Source organism: Acanthopagrus latus, chromosome 20, assembly GCF_904848185.1.
Source record: "Acanthopagrus latus isolate v.2019 chromosome 20, fAcaLat1.1, whole genome shotgun sequence".
NCBI lineage: Eukaryota > Metazoa > Chordata > Actinopteri > Spariformes > Sparidae > Acanthopagrus > Acanthopagrus latus.
This window is the reverse complement of record NC_051058.1, coordinates 16,117,355-16,137,487: the sequence shown is the minus strand read 5'-3', so window position 1 is coordinate 16,137,487 and position 20,133 is coordinate 16,117,355. Positions and strand designations below refer to the sequence as shown.

Below are 20,133 nucleotides of genomic sequence, written 5' to 3'. Positions count from 1 at the left end.
AGCATCTTCAACCAGTCACTTAAGGTCAAATAGCATTACTGATTTCAGAGCTGCGGTCGTCTTGGCTAATAAATACAGGTAGAAATGAATATTAAATGAAGACATGACAGACATTTTTCTTTCGTGTGCATCTACATGTGTGAGAAAGCTCGGCGCAGTCTCTGTGGGTTACTCCTCTCTGTGAGCACCAACCCAGGAAAGTACAGTCAATCACGCTCCACTTGACTAAACAACCTGAGGGGCGCATGTCAGTCATGAGAGCAAAGGCAGACCTATTTTTTCTCATTATAACTCTGCTTGGCCGAGTCAGTAAGTCCTTCAAAACAGCTGCTGAGAGCACATGATACACAAGAAAACACATCGTCTTTCTTTTCCTCCTACACTACAAGGCAATGTACCACAAAGTAACATTTCCTCATCAAGGATGAAATAATGTAATTTAATCCATTTTTTTTATCTGTGTTGTCTTTATTTGTATTTTACAGTCTACGTTTACTGTATGTATTTGTAGTTTGCTGAGGGGATACCTTCCCTGTTGCTCATCCTTTTCTTTCTCCTTTGAATATGTTTTTGGGGACTTTTTCTTTATCTAAATTAAAGGTCTAAGGACAGAGGGTGCTGTATGACAACACGTCCTCATACCTAAATAATGTTGTTTGCCAACAGCTTCCAAAACAACATATATGACACTTACCAAAACAAGTTTATGACATTAAGTAGCAGATTGTTAGGTTTTACCTACAAAAGTTGGCATCACGTCGCGTTAGGTGTCACAATGTTACGTCACGTAGCATGATGTTACGCAGTGTAGTGTCATGTTGAGCTGTGTAACACTACGTTACTTTACATTGCGCCAAATTAAATTACATAATGTTTCTTTGCATGATGATAGTTACATTATGATAGTTACGTTACCCATGTGACTTAAATTAAGTGGGTTAAGTAAGTTAACTTTCATACGCAGGTTAAAATGAGTTGATGTTGACTTTTAGTTTCACCCGGGACATGAACAGTGGTCTCCTTGTTTGACTCGTGCATCCTCCCCATGATGCCTTTTCTAGCTCTCAATACTAAATCACCTGAGTTGCACATTTAATTCTGTTGTAATCACTATGGCCACTAGAAGTCACCACTAACATAAGGGGGTATGTGGGTCATTTTAACCTTCTCAAGCTGGCAATGGACAAGATTTCTGCTTGAAGTATAGTTGATTGCGCAGTGAAATGACAACATGTCACAATCAAAAACAAAAAATTGCACGAGATGTCCTGGCCTGGCACCGTCTCTATCTGCTTTCACATCTCCGTTGTCGTACACTGAGGAAACAGAAACGACCAGGCTGTCTTTGCAACAGCTACACCAACTATAATACCACTTGGAAACACTTGGGAGGGCTGGTAAACATCTTTGTTGAGGGCAGATTGTAAAGCTTCTTCAGGCAAGTTGTGATTCTTTTGATTCTGGGCTTTTTAGATAAAACTGACTTGACTTGTACTGTCTGCTGTATGTTCTCATCTGTAATATGGGACACGGTTTGTATCAGGTTTTGGTTAGGCTAGTTTTCAGTGCTACATACAGTTTTAAACATATCAACTCGTCACTTTGCACAAACTAAAACAGACATTCCTTATCCTTATAATATGAATATATATATATATAATTATGACAATAATGTCAAAACAAACAGACACTCTACAAAATTATTATATATCTTCAGACTGAAAGCTACCCTAGTTAAAATGAGGCTATGGACTGGCCGTTCTTCTTGGGCGAGCACATTTGTCTCTCCAGGTGGATGTGAAATCTGCCGTTGCTTATTGTCCTCACATCAAGTTCACTGCGCTGATCTGCTGCTCTGGGAGCTCAGTATGCAAGCACAGTGGTATTACCGCGCAGGGATTTGCCCTTGTCTGTACTGACTTTCCCTTTTTTCTTTTTTCTTTTTTTCTTTTTTTTTTTTTTTTTGGGGCATGTCAGACCAAATTCAAGCAGACGTGGACAGGAAACAAACCCAATATTTGTTCTCTTCTTCATCGACGATAAATCAGCTTCACATTTTCCCTGACAGTTTGCCGGGCTCGGACCCCTCGGACCGTGTCCCCCATCAGTCCGCTTCCTGTCACTCCGCCGTCTGTATGCTGTTGACCTGGTTCACCTGCCTGGGTCCGGACGCGTTCAAGGAGCTACGCTTCAGCAGCCTGTTGATGATGTCGGTGCACGTCTTCCTGTACTGGTGTCGGAGCAGGGAGTACACAAAGGGGTCGCAGGCTGCCTTGCTGTAAGTTAAGCACTTGGAGACAATTCCCCAGTGGGGGTTGATAGGCACCGCTGGAAATAACTCCACAATCCTGCAGGCAAGCACAAAGAGAGGGTGGTGAGAGAGACGGAGAGAGAGAGCAGGGGAAAGGGAAGCCAACATGCATGCCCTAAGCTTATAATGCAGAAATAAAAATAGAATTGAAAGACGCCGTTGTCCATGATATATTTATATATAATCGGAGATAAAAGGCTTCTTTACTACTGTAATTTTGTTAAATACCACGATCCTTCTGTGGAGTATTTATTCCGTCTTTAAGGTGTTGTTTGCAATCAGCCGCAAGATAAAATGTGGGTGTCTGTGGGTGGAGTTCTTGTCCTTTTCTGTCTCGTGGATGTTTTGTTGTATGTGGATTAAACAGTGTGAGGCCACTTTTCATCTCATCTCTCATTTGCATACAGCAGCGTTTCATGTCAAAGAGGCAGAGCGACCGGAGAAGCATAAAGCACACCTGTCTAAGCAGTAATGGATGTCTGGAAACAACCCAAATAACTGCGTGATTGTTATTTAACGCCGGACGCCACTGGCTAAAACGTCTTTTTTAATGCACTCCGTTTTGAGGTTTAGTTACTTTGCTTCCACAACACGTCTTCTTTCAGGCTGGTGGACAGAAGGTAACCAGAATAATAAACATTTAAATGTGCTGGATGTTTACGCAAATGATTCCATATCTAATTACTAAAGCATAATTTACATAGTTAAACATAAAATATCAGAACATTTGTACACATGTAACTGATCAGTTGGAAAGGATTCATGGGGATATTTACAGTAGTCTAAATGCCAGAAATCTCCAATTCAGTAGCATGTATGAATATGCCAAACTGTTCAGCTTTATTCCTGAAAGCATCAAATACAGCAGCCTGCTCAGTGGCCTTACGCTTCTGACCCCTCTTGGCGTCACTTATTGAAGCACCCCTCTAGTTGTGTAAAGATCAACAAAAGTCCAAGTCAGAGGTGGTGGGCTGGGGTGATTGGACAGGTCGTTCATGCGATTTGACCTTCAAGACTGGGGTTCATGTCCTGTTTGTGATTAAGAGCAATGTTACGTAAGTAAGTTAATGTCCATAAATGGCCAAACATAAGCTGCAGGACTGAATGTAGCTGATTTAATCAAAAGTCTTTTCCTAAACCTAACCAAGTAGTTTTGTTGCCTTAACATAACCAATTTGCACCAAGACTGATATAATATGCCATAATTGATTAATTGTTGATGAGCGAGCTTTACTTTGAAAGTCTAACCAGACATTCCGTATTATTGCTTGCTTGACCACTGAGCCCTTCAGGTAGGTAGAGCATCATAATTTGAAGCTAAGGCTGCTGACCGAGCTGCAGAATTTAACAAGTTGGGACTGAGAACATGTTGATCTTTCATCTCTCTCATATTCATGGAGTGATAAAAAGAGATCTCCAAAGATCCTTCTGTAAAAACAGTCAGCATGGGAGGTTTCATGTTGATCTATTGGTTCAAATCTCTACCATATTCACCTGTACTGTCTTGCCTACAAACAGTATTACACTGAGGATAAAATACAATAAGTTCTTCCAGTAGTCTGTGGAAATAAAAATACTCATCTATACTTAAAGTATCATATATTGAAAGGGGCTCCTAACAATCTTTACAGTCTTGTCCACACCTCAAAGTAGCTGATGTCAGTTTTACACATAAAGACAGAGAATTGGTGCCTTCGCACTCGTTTTAAAAATTTCACCGTACGTGGTGTCATAAAAGGTATTAAAGAAAAAGTTGCTGACCCTCTACTACTTGCACTCTGTGTGATTACTCTGTCCACAATCAAGCTCTGTCAGCACATTAACACCGGCTTCACATGGGCCAGTAGCCATCTCTGGCACTTGCCCACACACTCCCCATCACCGGAATGAACGAGAGGTTAAATCAGCAGCCATGCGGCGCGGCAAGGCTTTTTACTATGCGAACGATGACCACGACAACAAATGAGCATCAGAAGAGGCAGTGGAGGAGCTTTTAGCATTATATAATCAGATTGCAGTTAGTAAACGGCCATTTGAAGAATGAGAGCGTGCACAGTGCTGCTGTGGACTATTGAACTGATAACACAACAAACTGTTGGTGCTTGTTGTCTGGGTGCATTAAAAGACCTTGAAAAATTAAAAAGTCCAACTTCTTTGTATCTAAGATGTGGCAACCCCTCCTCCTCAATACCAAGTCTCCTCTGATTGGTCAGCTCACACATGCCTGAGCCAGCACTGCTAACAATGACATGAGCAGCTGTGCTAAATCAATTCTTATGCGCCAAACTAGCCACTAGGCATAAATAATGCAAATGTGTGACATGGTGACGTTGTGTGATGTCACAGAGTCACAGAATTGAGGTTGGACGAGGCGTTTCAGGAGCAGTGTTTTCTGTAGGAGAGAGGAGCTTCGGCTGGTTTGGACTGTGACCTTTTAACTTTCAAGATCTTTTACATGCACAAGAACCTGAAATATATAAAACACTGGAGGAAAGGAAAAACAAAAAACTTAAAAGGTCTCCTTTGACATTACAATGTCCTCTGCTCCAGTGGTTTTCAAGCGGACAGACATTAAACCAAACTCCATTCGAAAAGTAGGTGTTTTATGGCAAAGCCTTGTTTTCTTCCACAGCCAAATGTGTTGCATTATCTCGAAGACTCTTTTCTTATTTGCTTCACTGGAAGCAAAAATTGGCACACATATCATGAGCTAATTAAACTTTATCTTAGAGTTATTTAAATGTAAATGCTTTAGAAAGCAATTGTTTATCCTCAAGTTGCAACTGATGACTAAGCCATTCTTGTTTTTTTTTTTCTCCTCTCCTCTCCACACAATATATTTTTTTTTATACTCTCATGTCTTGTGTAACCTCCTCTTCATGTCCACTATCCATCACACCAGGCCTTGTGTGACATCATTCCTTTGTCCAGAGATCGATGTCGCCGGATTCTACCTGACTAACTGATGCACCCGACGAACTTGAGAAGAAAAAGTGCTAATGCAGCAGCAACAGTGGAGCAGAGGCATATTACTTATCACAAGGTCAGCCAATCTCATCTTCCAACTCCGGCTGGGGCAGAGAGGAAGCAGAGAGGTGGTAGTGGCGGAGTGGGGAGGGGGCTGACAGGAGGGGAGGGAGGTTTGGGAGATACCGGCAAAACAAAAAAGGGCCGCGTACAATGGTGCGCGCCGGCTCACTTTCCCTCCCTCTCCCATTTTCTACAGCACTCACCTCGTGATCACATAGGGAGCGAAGCAGAGCATGAAGGTGCCGATGAAGGTGCTGATCTTCCGCGTCGCTCTTTGTCGTCTCCTCCTCTGCTCCTCCAGGCAGCGCTGGCGAACACTGGAGACACAAAGAGGGCAGCAGGGTTGCAGTCAGTGGGACACACTCAGGGAAAACCACAAAGTGTCTTTAAAATCCCCTGACAAGACAGCAAGGAGTGGAGGTTCCTCTGTTTGCTACTGATGCGAACAGTAAAGAGCGGCTGTTAGCAATGAGATTACATTATGCTGTGTCAGTAGCTTGAATGGGATGGAACATAATAAAAACTAAATGATTAATCACATAGCTGTTTAATGTGTCGGGCAATGTGACATATTAGTAGGTTAAGGGCTTAAAGGGCGAGTTCACCCAAGAATCGACACTACATATTTTTCTTCTTAACAGTAGTGCTATTTATACATCTAGATTTGTTTTGGTGTTATTAGCCAAATTGCGAAGATCTGCGATAGAGATGCTGTGCAGAACCCGTTCATCGATTCGCAGATTCAACCTTCCTTCTCTTCTGTGATGTGGTAGAAAGAAAATAGTTCCTACGTGAAAATGCTCACATCAAGGCCTCGTGATTATCTTGACTAACCAGGTCACAAGCCGTGGATTTCTGGTTGAGAGCAATTTCACATAGGAACTACTTTCTTTTGACTCCCAGAAGAAAGTTGGTTCAAAGAAGTTTGTAACATAAACATCAATGGCGTAATCCTGGGCCGAGCGGTAACGTTAGCTAGAATCATTAGCTTACTTAGCTAGCCTGAGTTGATGCACACTTCCTTCTGCGCTGTGACGTGATTGGCCGGTGTAGATCGCTTGAAAGAAAATAGTTCCAACTAGAAACTACCCCCATTTAGTTTGATTATATTCCAGAGAACGGACGATATCTCCAAATCTCTGCAACTCACACCAAAACAGTTTAGATGGATAGAGGAAAAAACACATTTCGTCTTTTTTGGGGGGGAGAACTGCCCCTTTAAAAAAAAAAAAAGAGCAGCCAGCAGAGGCTGAGCTGGTGTAAACTAATCCTGTCCTTGAGGACCCCTCGCTTTGAGAATTACAGTTTCAACACTTTCTGATGTCACGATGACATGATGACATGCTGCTCCCCGAAAATCATTTTTTTTAAATGGAGGTCATCAGAGTGAGTTAGGGCAGGCAGACACACACACACACACACACACACACACACAGATTGTATATTGGTTTTTGAGCTGTACTGTGTGGAGCAAAGCAATAACTCTGGATGACATTTCAATAGACTCTGATTTTTGCACCCCCCTCCAAATACTGAAGACACAATTCAAATGTCAGTGTGTGGAGGGCAAAGCATCATTAGCTGCACACACAACTGTGTCATCTTCAGCATCAGTGTGAACAGGGAGGATAGCACCAACTACACAATCTGCACTCAGGGAGTCTTACCCTCTTCTTGGTTGGAGGGTTGATTTGTACAGTGTGTTCTTTTTCTCTAAATACTCTCCTCACTGAAAAATCTTGATATTCTCTTTTTTTTTTTGTCTACAATTGTGAATCTATATTGCAGCTTGCTCTAGAGTAGTAAAAAGGAGTCTGATGCAGGAGTGAGACGAGCAGGGATTGTCAGTGAAAGATGCTCACCTGGGGTGTATGTCCACCAGCAGCACCAAAGTTTGCATTGTGATAACGTCGATCCTCTTACAGTGAAACCTCGCCACTTTAAGCACTTTGAGGTATGTGACGCACAGCACTATAAAAGACAGGAGGAAGGTGAAGGAGTGGAAAAAGACGGTGAAGATGACAAACTGCGTCCGACTGCTCGCCCTCGGGTTGGAGAGGGTGCAGGACGCGTAAAGCCGGTGGTATCCCACCCAGGAGAGGCTGGTGGCCACCGTGGAGAAGGACATGGAGTGCGCCCACGTGTACCCGAGCACGAACGCCGCGTCCTTGTGGCGCATCTTGGAGTGGTACCTCAGGGGGAACACCACCGCGATCCACCTGTCGATGCTCAGCGCTGCCATGCTCAGCATCGAGTTGGTGGACAGGAAGGTCTCCAGGAAGCCCACGATCTGACAGAAGCCGTCCCCTCCCGGCTGAGACTTGCTGACGAGTCCCACCAGAGTGAGCGGCATGTTGGACACGGTCAGCAACAAGTTGCAGAAGGTGAGGTTGAGGTTGAACAGACCTGGGACCTGCTTGCGGATCTCCGGGTTGTACAGAAAGCAGATCAGCACCAGGACGTTGGACAGCAACGACACTATGATAATCACGACCACCAACACAGAGAGAATCACCTCCGCAGTGTCCATCCTGTGGATAACTCACTTATCCTCACTTTTTGTGCGCATATCCAGCTGCGAAATGGCATAAATCACCCATAACCGTGTGCGTGCATCCCAAGATCTCTCCACCGGCGGAGTCCCCTCTTCCTCTCCACTACACCTTCCCCGAAACAGCTCGGACGATCAGGAGGATTCCGGCTGAGGGACGATCTCCCCTCTTTTCCCCTGTAAAACTACACGGAGGAGCTCCCGTGCCAAAGCTGCTCTAGTCTGGCACTGCGTCTTGCGGTGGGGTTTTGTCGTCCAGTGATGCGCTCTCAAGGCATCCCCCCCTCCGCACACACTGCACAGTGTGTGGGCTCTGCTTGATCCCCCCCGCCCCCCCTCCCTGTCTGCTCTGAGAAACAGTAAAGAGCACTGATAAGAGTGAAGGGGGGAATCCTTCCGGATAAATTAACTGCACGGACTCCCCAGAGTGCTCCAATCCTTCCTTATAAAAATCCAAACGTATTATTTCAGTGCGTAAAATGCTTTCTTCTCTCTCTATGTGTTACAGAGAACACCATTTTTTGGTTTGCTTTGCAAGTAATTGTCAAAAGAGTGGGCCTACATGAAGCTATCATTGTCTGATTTCTTTTCTTCTCATGTAGATTTTATTTCTAGGGAAGAAGAGGGCAGCAGTGTCACCACAGGAAATGCAAATCAGACAAACACATTCAGGTAAAGAAACTGCATAAATGAGCTCAAACAGCATCCTGATGAAACATTCATATTGGAATCAAATAAAAGCCCCCCAGAAAGGTGCAAAATGTGGTCTTTTGTGCACTCTTACTGATTAAAGGGGCACTTTGTAGTTTTGAAGAAGAATTTTCAAACTCATAATTAATATTAATGAGTTTTTTTTTCCCATAACTGAACATAACAAGCTGTTTTTAGAGGAAAATATGGTTCCCAGAACACTGTTTGAAGCTGTAAAGGTGGCAGGGTCCGCCACATATAAACAATGTAAAACAGGGTGAAATTGTCCTTTAAGGTCAGCTCGTTTATTCAGTTGCAAAAATGTAGAGAGTTTATTTGGTTTGTTTAAAAACACCAGTCAGCGAAGATCTTTCTCATCACCTGATTAAAATCAATTCCCCAAAATTACACAGCGCACCTTTAAATCATATTGAGGTGGTCAAGTCTGGCTTCAGTGCTTTCAACCATCAGTGCATTCCAGCAGCATCCCTCCCCCTCAAATATCTGTACGAATTACGTCCGCTCCATCAGATTGATAAGTAACAACGTCTTCCATCCCCCCCCCCCCCCACCCCCCCGGAAGCCGGATGACGCCCCCGCACTCTGCTGCCCCTCTGGACTCGAACGCAGAGAATCTTTTTTTTTTTTTTTTTTTTTTTTTTACTCTGAAGCGTGGGACTCATCCGAGTGTGCCACAGCACGTGAGCCACTGAAGGCGCGGGAGCAGGGTGAGGTGCTGGTTGCAGTGAGGGGTGGGGGGGAGTTGGGTCAGAGTGAGAGCGTGTGAGTGGGTGGGAAGAGAGTTATTGTTCCTGCAACACACATGCAAACGTTATGTCTGACAGCGGAGGGGCCACTGTTCTCCCCTTTTCTTTCCTTGGTGGTAAGAAGAGGAGCAAAGTAAAACGTCTGATGCAAAGAGAAGGCGGCTGTAGGGGGAGAGGCAGACAGCCCTGCCAGCTGCTGGGTGTTATTAAGCTGAAATGCTGCTCCGGCGAGGCTTCGCCAAGTGATGGATGCATCTCTGGCAATGCGCTCTCACATGTGACGGGCACGGGGGCGATTCTAGGCTCAGACCTTCAGGGTTGCTCAGCTGCCATACAGTCAAAAATCTCTGAATTCAGTGCTTTTTTTCACCCCTCAGCTAAGCGCTTACTGTTTTCTGTCCACTTTTTCATCCGGCTATTTTCTACTCTCGCTCTCCATCCTTGGCTTTCCCCTTGTCGCACTGACAGTCACACACAAACATGCTGTATGCAGCTAGAAGATGACATATGATCCGATGATAATATCTCAGCAGACAGTATTTAGGACATAAATTCACTGGAAGAGGAGGCTCCACTTGTGATAACAGTGTGTTAATACACTGCTTATTCATGTAAAATATCCACTGTGCTCCCTCTCTGTCTATCCTCCCGGGCAATGTAGTCAGTTAAGATCAAAACCTCAACGCTCACCTGAACCTGGCTGTTTTGCAGACTGAACATCGTAGCCTATATCCATCCGTGGGGAAAAAAATACAGAAATTTCTTGGGAGCCATATTCATATTCATGTCACATCACACAGAACAAAACAAAGACAGACGCAACGGGACGTGACGTCGTGGGTGGTAGTCATCTGAACTTCACCTGTCTCTCCCTGGATTCCAGTCCAGTCACCCACCCGCGAGAGCTGTACCTACCTCCACATCCTGTCAGCTGTCACCTACACAGTGCAGGAGAGAAACTAGTGCTACAGTAGATAACAAACAAAACACCGTTAAGACTCACACTGTGATGAAATGAGTGCACATTACATATATTCCATTTCTTCCAGGGGGATATAATACATAAAAATTGATGATTGGCTGGTTATTTTTGCATTTTAGTGGTCCTGAGATGAAAAGAGCCCCTAAAAATAGTCTAAAATCGCCTTTGTGCGACAGACCAATCACCCTTTTTGGAGAGAGGCACACACTCCGGCGCTGTCATGCTGCTGCTTGTGCAGCTCCCTCCTGTCAGTTCAGAGGCCTTATCAGCACCGAGCCACCAGTTGATCTCAGGCACAAGCGTGGCTCTTCGTGGGCACCGCTTTAATTATTCTTTTCATAATTAAATACCAGCTGCGCCGACCAATAATGCCTGTGAAAAAGAGAAAAAAACTTGCTCTAAAAATACAGCTTTGAAGGGGCTGAGCGATACGGATGGAGGTTTGATGTCGTTGCAGCTGGCAAATGTTCTTTAAAAAGTGACTAAGATTTCTCGTCAGAACAAAGCAACGCAGACATCCCCGTCAAGCGCCAGACGCATATAGAAATAGCTTCTTATAATACTGATGCTGTTTTTCAAAATCACAAGAAAAAAAACGGCCTCTTTGATTCCACCTGAAAGAGGCTTTATTTGAGAGCATTATGTTAATGCACATTCATGTAAATGAGGCCCCGATCTGAAGTGGACACGTTGGCTCTGGCGCCTCCTGGCCTCCAGGTAATATCACCTTGAATTAATGTAGCGCAGCAGCTCCTTTGTCTGACGGTGGTATGACATGTCTCACACATTCATCATGGCAGACAGAGACGCACAGAACATTTTGAGGATGCCTGCAGATTTTTAGGATGTAGACAATCCAGGTTAGAGTTGTTATACCCTCACTGAGGTCGTAGCTCACAAAACACTGATAAGGGATTTTTAAACTGGTAATAGAAAACTGTTACGTCTACTCCTTGTTCTGAAGTAAACACTGATTGTGCAGTGTAATGACTCCATCTGCATGCACTGTAGATTGGTTCCCTATAAACGTCTCCCCACCTGGCTCGATTTGTCCCACAAAAATGAACGCGGCATTACGTCACAACGGAAGCGAGTCTCAAAACAGGAAGAGGCATTGTTTTCCCTGGTCACTATTCCCAGGTATGACTGGAGAAACTCAAAAAAATCACACTGATGGAAGAGACAAAGAAGGCAATGGCTGACTAAAATAAAGGCGAATTGAAGGCCGTTCACTCAATGCAGAGCACTTGGAAGTTGTTTTAAAGTCTGTTCCCCCGCTCATATGCGTTCCCCCTGACCAATAAGAGTCAAGACAGTTCAAAACCGGCATTCCTCCTACTTGATCAGTGACTAACAAAACCTACCTGCTTATCAATGCAACTGGCTGTTCGCATTCTGTGATTCCTGGGTCAAATTCGGATTCGTACAGTTGATAATTTGCTTTGGACAGTAGCCAGGCTGCTAGCGGTAGCCATGTTGTCAAAGTTTTCTTTGCAAAAAGCAGCAACAGTAATACCACAGGGATACACTAGGAGGAGGTGAAGTCAAAAAGGTTGTCTATACCGAGGATATAAACATTATTTACAAGCAATAATGTTGACTGTAGGACAGCAACTGCCAAATGTTTTCATTACCTATTCATATTTACAACAAATTTTGGGGGGGGGTCACTTGTCTTTATGGTGCCTGGGACGAGTCAAGACATCTCAGGTCTGCAGATCTGCACTTTGAAGATAATTCCTCCTGTCAGAAGGTTTTAACAAGTGCAGGACTCGACTGTGAGAGACGGTGGGATGAGAGGGACGGAGCCCGCAGCGCTCCTGCTTTTTGTGCTGTGACAGTGTGGATTTTTTTTTTTTGAATTCGCTGCCAGTTCCAATTCCACACTTGACTTCCCTCTGATTGGCAGGCCGGCGTCAAATCTTAAACCTCGATGCATGCTTTAGCTCCTATACGTCTTGCAGAGTCACGTTTTTGAATATAGACCTGTCACTTGTAATTTTGAACATATCGCAGCTGGTGACGCAGGATTTCTGTGTTCTTATTTCAGAAAAAACAAAGTTGGATGGAAGTGGGTGTGAATTTGACAATTGTAAAAAGTCGAGACTTGAGGCCACGCGTTATGCAACTCAGGAAAGCTTAGGCGTACTGTATTAGCCGACTGGAAAAGACAGCAGACTTGCGGCTCGCGTAGGTCTCAGAGGTGGAGGCAAGAGGGAGACTTACTCAGACGAGGAGCTTTACACAAACAGAGCGAAATGCCAACCTGCGAGTGGAGGGAGCGGAGTGAAAGAGGAGGTGTTGACACTGCTAACAATAATGCTGAGATGCCAGCTTCCTGTTACCGCTCGGCTTAGTCATCACCACGTCCATCCATCTGATACCGAGCAGAGTTTTGTTATGACAGCGTGGACATATGTTAAAGAATGATACAGTCGCTGGATCGGTGGATCATTTTGTGAAGCCAGCATTAGATCAAAACGCGTTTATTGACATCGTAGGAGAGAGACTATTGAGCTTGAGCTGCATGAAAAGTTCAACCGCGCCGCTGTTTCGTGCTCCCTCCACCTCCGCATCGCCGCCCAGTCACCGCAGAGTCATCAACCACCAACGCCACCACTGCCTGGACGCCGTTATCAGATGTTATCTATTATGATAAACTATCTTTACTTACCAACACTTATTTGTTGCCATGTCGAGAGTTAGGTGAAAAGAGTGATGCTCGTATCTGACGGGTACGTTCAAAATTCATACGTATCATATCAACATTCGTACGATATCAGCATTTAGTATTTCCACTTTCACTTCAAAACAATGTGTTATCCCGCTGCATGACAGCCATACTTACGTGTTGTACATTATGATTCTATAATACGGCTGATGCACTACAATCCAGAGGGACTCGAAAAATTAACTCCGCCTCGACTGGCGTCAACGTTGAAACTATCTTAATGGATCAGAGACAATAATCCAATAATGTAATAACACGACACTCTGAGTGCTGTGTGTGTTGGAGAAGCCACCCTGATAAGAGGCTTTCTTCTTCCACGTGCTCCACCCAAACCCTCGCTAACAATCTGAAGCCCCCCCCCCCCCGTGTTCTCACATTGCCCGCGCTGATGTGGAGGAAACCCAGCACCGAGGGCGGGAGCACGCCATCAGCAATTTATAATCAGAACGCTGTTAATACAGGCGCATGGACTACAGGGTACAAGCTTATTGTCATTAGGGATTCCGGGAAGGTGTTGGCAGTGTGGCAACATGCTCGAGGCTGCAAATAGCAACTGTCACAGGTGCAGATGGATTTTAGTGTGACACACAGACCCCACAGACGAATCGCTCTCAACCTCCATGTTAATGCTTGGGCCATGAAACATTGAGCCGCAGTTATTTTCTGTAGCTGGAGAGTTTTCTACAAATATTTACCATCCAGCTTCTAGTAGATGGAGTCTGATTAATAGTATAATTACGTGAAACTGTTGAACCCTGTGAAAGAGTGCAGAAATTAGCTGCATTTATGCCCAAGAGAAGTGGCCAGCGAGGCTGAAACCAGTGGGATTTTCTTTTTTTTTTTTTCGCCACATGACAAAAATAAGAGACGGATGTTGTTGCACATTCACCCCCTCGAAGGTGTCGGTCCAGGTCGCGTGGCAGCTGAAAATGCGAGGCCGTCTGTCTCTCATCTCTCTATTTCACAGATGAGTTCACAGTGTCATTATCAGCTGTTCTTTGAAGCCGGTGGTACATCAGACTCCGAGGCAAACAATTTGCGATGTATTGATCCTCTTATTAGCAGTTCTCCAGCAAAAGCTCCAAGTGCCAGACTTGCTGAATCCAAAGGCTTCGGTAACATCCAGATAAAGATACGGCAGGGGATTTCATTCTGACATTGAAATGCAGAAACCGTGTCTTTTCTAATTGATTGCATCCCTCCACGCTGGGGTGTGAATTTAAATCTTTCCTTTTTGACACAAGTTCAATCAGATTGTGATTCAGATGCATCACGTTGCTTTAATCCGAAGGGAAAAGCAATCCTGTTTTACAATAGACCTGTTGTGTCTGCTGTCTGACATCAGCTGATCGATGTCAGTCAGCACAATCCAGCGCTTGCGAAGACGTCAGAGAGCAGATCTGACAAATAGTAAGTCCAGTTTGAGAGCCATTAAGATATGAAGCCTAAAGCAGTGGACTTAATCTTTGACCCTTTTTCTACCTTCCTTTGTAGATCAGTAACACTATTAGTAATTGCCTGAATTCCACCTTGAAGAGTAAATTATTTTTGAGACCCCGGAAGTGTCATCAATATTTACCGATATGAACCGTTTGACCCCCTTAAAGCGAGGAACCAATATCCTGAAACCTGCTTCATAGACACTTTAGGCAGGCGTCCAAAAAATCCATAAAATTTAGTATTGCTGTAACGGGGCAACATCCTGCAGGCATACAGACGGGTAAGAGCATCTCAGTGAAACAACACCAGGAGATTTTACCATTTTTTACAATATTTTATTTCCTTTCTTTAACTTTTATTTAACAAGAAGTATCCTTGAGATTCAAATGTCTTTTTCAAGGAAGGTTTGGTAACAAAAAAAACAACAAACTGAATCCAAAAACCACAGGAAGAAATACAAATACAAATGCTCTGCTCTGTACTTGTGGACAGGGAAGAGTAGTTAACAATAATACTGACTGCGCAGAAAATCATGCAGTGAATTGTGTGTGATCGTTTCAGTCTTAACACAGCAACAATACACAACAACACACAACACACGCAATATAGATAGTCAAAGTAAATGAAACATATATATGTCATACATACCCAAGTGGTGGCATTCAGGAAACATTAGATAAATTATAAGAAATGTAAACAAGAGAATAGTTCATAAGATTTTTTTTAGTAAATAATTAAAACATAAAATAAATGTTTAAAATGCTTTGAACTTTTTTGTCTATTTTTATCTTCCTGGCCGGTAATCAGATTCGATATTGATAGCCAGAATATATTTTTTTCATGTTTTTACATTCATTTTCTGTCCGATTGCAGATAAAATCCCTAGTCCAAAACAATTTTGTTTGTTTTGTTTTGTTTTCCAACCCATGAGACCCCTTTAAGTTAAAGGGATATTCCGGTGTAAGTTTAATCCATGGTCTAACACACCTTGACACCGAGTACGACCCCCCCTCGAGAGATAAAGTTTGTGGACTGCTAGCTTACATAGTTTTAGCATCCTCAGAAACAACCGCAGGGTCCCAGCACATATTTCAAGGCATCAAACATTTGATATCGTTGCCGGCTTTGTCGGAAAAGATAAACAAGGAATATCCCTTTAACTCTCGACCTGCTGGGGGGGATCCTGACCCCCACAACGTCCTTGTTTGTATCAAACTTAATACATAGTGCAGTATTTGCCTTTAAGTAAGTCTCGGTCTTTATCATCATTATTCTCAAATACTTTCAGTTTTACGGATATACTGGGTGTATATTGCCAGTCTTGTGGGACCCGCAGTAATGTTTTTCATATCTATGGACACCCCCTTATTTTAATTACGTATTCTTTTATTTTTTTTAATTATTATTTGGATATATGTGATCATGTGCAGCTTTTAATGTCTTACTATGATAGTCAATGGTAGCAAAGAGTGAAGCTCACACAGGCACAGAGGACGGCTAAAGGGGTCTCCGCTGGGTCAGAGCGTGGACCTAGTAGGAAGTGTGTCGCCAGGTAAACGCGTCTGTGTGTGTTTGTGCACCTGTACCTGAAGAGAGAGGAAACAGTAAAGTTAAAGCTCATGCACCCCTGGACGCTCTTTCTGTCCAAGTGTGCAACAGGCGCACTCAGGAAAATGTGATGTTTTTTAGGGGAAGTCACGCAGCTGGGCATCATTGCTCGTCTCAAACTACAAAGATAATCAGGGTGCATTGTGGGAACGCCTGGAAAATAGAGTGACGAGAGGCGGGTTGTCACTGAAAGGATAAATCAGGTGCCGGAGCATCTCGGCATAAACACCATGTGTACTGAGGAGGCGCGACGATGACGCTGAGAATCACTCCTCTGGAATCTTCTTATTGATGCTCCGCTCTCGCCTACATGTGAAAGCGGCCCATGTGGACATTTCCAGCTTGCCATCCATCAGCCTGCGCCCTGTGTGTCCCTGTGCTTTGTGCCAGTCCCACCTTCTCAACCCCCTGCTTTGTGTCGAAAAGTCAATTTTCTCATTCACTGGTCTAATTCACTGCGAGGATTAATTTGCCCCCTCCCCCTAATTTGATTTCACACTTATTTAATAAATCCTTTAAGAAAAATAAAATAATAAAATAATCATCAGAGTTCCATTCACCTTTGAGGGCAAACCTTAATTAGAAACACTAATGCGTAATTATTCTTTTATTTCCGGCTTAACGTAGCCAGCATGAATGGGGATGCAACAAGGGGGATGACAGCAGATTTCGGGCTGTAGGAAATTAATTTCATATCAGCATGATTACATGAATGTGAGAGTGTAATTTGTTTTATGTTTTTTTTTTTGGTTTTGTTTCTTCTTCCCCCTGTTTGCATGGAGACGCTCCGTGTAGCCACGAGGAGGCTGCAATTAACCTCCAGCGTCCCTTCAGCTCCCCAGCATGCAGCCTTCACGCAGTGATGTAACCATTAATACATGACTCGGGTTTATCTCCCAGTGGGGCCCTCGCAGATGAAAAACCCGAGGAAAGGAACTTGACGGAGCTTGGTAGCGTTACACAAACACTTGAGGATTTATCACCAAACAGTATGACTTTCAATAACCCCTGGTTATAAATCAAGCCTCATGTAGAAACCTGCTCCTCGGCTTAGCAACAACCGAGAAGCAAAAAAGACGCTGCGGCTCTCCTGTTTGTTCAGGTGGTTGGCTCACAGAAGAGATTGTCTTGGAAGTTCACTTGCTCTGATGACACAAGCTCAGCCCTTAAATCATGCTTCTCCTGCCACCTAGTGAAACGCTGCAGCCCCACAAACGGACTCAAAGCCTCTGTACACATGAAGTGTGACTGCAACTAAATTTAATCAGTGGTTCCTCCTTGTGGCAAAGCAAGGTCGGTGCTGCCTTTATCTACCATGTCACTCTCCATGATATTTATAGTCCTCGCCGTGTTGAGTGGCGATTGCAAATTGTATGTCACAGATATGCGAATTATGTGACACCTCTGACCATAAGCAAGGCGTCATGTACTGATTGGACAGTTTGACAAGCTGCTCATTATTATTATTATTATTATACAAAAAGGTGCTGTATTAGTTTCTATCTTGTATAAAATTGTCCTTTATAAAATCAACAAATGAAAAAGCTGCTCATGCTAAAAAAAAGTGATTCATATGGAACAATATTACTGATTTTTATGGACAAAGTGCTGGAAAGTAAAAGTGAGTCCACTGTTAGAACCTGTCCAAATGTCACGGGTCAAAGTGAAGAGCCCAAGACAAAACTCCACTTAATCCCTGCGGCGTTTTTTGGGGGCAGGCGTCGTCCTGCTCCTGCAGCTGGGATGAAGCCACTTCACTCCTTGTTGAGATTAATAGCCGGCACACACGGGGGCCATTAATGTTGAAAAGCCACTGCCCCACCTCTTCCCCAGTGCTACCCGGGGAGCCAGCAACCTCCATAATGGCCCCGCTCTCTGAATTAATGGCGCTCACCGGCCATTATGAAAAAAAACGTGATTTTAATTATAGGCCTCGGTGATACCGGAGAGGGGAGGTGAAAAGAGGGCGGCAGGGAAAACCTTTTGTGCTTTCGAAGGCAAGCGCAGCCGAGTTAATACAAGCTTTCATTGGATTTCCGCCCGAGAGGAGAAGGGTTTCAGTCCTGGTGAGTTAGAATAGGAAATTATCAAAAGCAGGTAATGTGTGTAAATTTTAGTCGTCCGTCAAGAGTGCTGGAGTGTACCAAAGATAAGATACAGATTATCAAGTTCTCAAAAAATTTAAATCTTGGAGGAAATTGATGGATCCTTGGAAAATTCTACTGTGGCTCTGAAGATCAAAACACAATAACATTTCACAAATACTATATCCAGTATTGTTAGATCCATGCCAACAAAAACACTGTGCAACTTTTTCCAAAATTTGAAATTTCATTGTGTTGTTTGCAATGTTGTGTTTTGTGACATGCTGTTGTGTTTTGACCTTCAGGGCCACTGTAGATTCAGTTTGTTGGGGTTTTTTTTGTTTGTTTCTTTGTTTTGTTCTTTTTAAAGGTGAAACAGATTTTAAAGTGAGCTCTGGCAATATCAGAGTTTTGCCTCCATCATCACTCCCTATATTGCAGAACCATCATTTCAAGTCACTGTTCTCTGCAGGTCACGAAAAGCAGTGACAAACAATTTATTGATCCAGCGTTTGGTTCTTTGTTGTCTCGGACCTGGAGTTCACAGTGCATCTTTGGAACAGATATGTCAAATGAAAATTTGTTTGTCACCTTTCACGATACACATTTTGTTTATTTCTAGCAGCAACAAGAATTGTGTATTTTATATATTTTATTTATAAAGTCCAGACTTCTCTGTATTTGCTTCTGAGGCACCTCTGGCCTCTTCACATTTTAACTTCCACTGCCTTGTTGCCATTTATCTGACTCCACCTTGACAGAGGACTACAGCTGCAGGCCCCTCGCCAGGCCCAGGATGTACCTCTGCCAGGTCTGTAACAGTATCCAGACAGAGATGGACGGGCAGAGTCACCACCTACAGTAAATGTCCATAATCAACTGTCAGCAGCCGGCACAGGATTTCTTAAACTTTCGAGGAAGCTGCCAAGAGAACCAATGGATAGACCATCATTCAGGAGCTCTTTCAAAGGGCAAAGATTAATTTTATATTGCTGATTTGTTTCCTGTCTTGTGGTTGTAGTGACATGAGTTAAACTGAGGGCCAATAAACATATTTGTTTGTCCATATTCTTGGTGATTAATTACTATTGATTGTCCTTCTCTTGGTTATTTGGTGATGACACAAACCAGCTCACATATTATTCATCCGTGCGTTTGAATATCATCATAAACTACGTGACACCTGGTAAAACATGTGTACGCCACTTCAGAGTCAGGCTGTCTGACCTGATCTGAGGTATAACCTATTACAGGTGACTAAACCTGCAACTGCTACTTGACTAATCTATTAGGGATCGAAAGAAAAATATTGCCTTTCTTAGCATCAAATCATGACCAGACTCAGAGTTTCTGTATGTCACTCTGGGAATTGGAGCTGTTGTATTGGAAAAACTGAGAAAAAAACCCAAAAGCTAAGCACCCGAGAATCAGAAAGGTAAGTTCACCACAGATCATGTGCATAAATATGATAATAATATAATATGAGTCATCAGATTTTGCACAGACTTGGGGAGTCCATGCCAGCTCCAGTGCACGCTGTGATTAAAACAGATACTGAGACATGCTGAAATACATGTACATTTTTCAAAAGATTTAACATTTTGATTCAATTCAGCTCAAATTGTAGTATTGCAATAAAGTTCAAACTCATTTTTTCACCATTTAATGACATTTTATAGCCTAAATGATTGATTAAGAAAATAGTTGTCAGATCAGTAAATAATGAAAACAATCAGCTGCTGCAGCTCTGGCGGAGGCTGGAAAAAGAAAAGGATCTTCACATTGAACCCAGATGGATTAAAGGTGCATGAACTGCTGTATAAATAGGACACTCAGTGCATATTGAGTCCTGCAGAGGGCAGGGGGAGACAGCCAGTCCATTGAACACCTCCCTTTTCACCTGAAACCCAAGAAGCGCCTCTTAAAGAGAGTCACTTGC

At 43.5% G+C, this 20,133-nt stretch overlaps 1 protein-coding gene across 1 annotated transcript; it reads right to left on the bottom strand.

The window, feature by feature from the left end:
• Nucleotides 1-305: 305 nt before the first annotated feature.
• Nucleotides 306-8,158, bottom strand: LOC119009248 (G-protein coupled receptor 26-like). Its single transcript, XM_037080294.1, has 3 exons — nt 7,204-8,158; nt 5,545-5,658; nt 306-2,348 (listed from the first exon to the last, which is right to left on the bottom strand). The coding sequence occupies exons 1-3, from the start codon at nt 7,869-7,871 to the stop codon at nt 2,120-2,122; spliced, it is 1,011 nt and encodes a 336-aa protein (XP_036936189.1). The 5' UTR covers nt 7,872-8,158; the 3' UTR covers nt 306-2,119.
• Between the last annotated feature and the right edge of the window lie 11,975 nt (nt 8,159-20,133).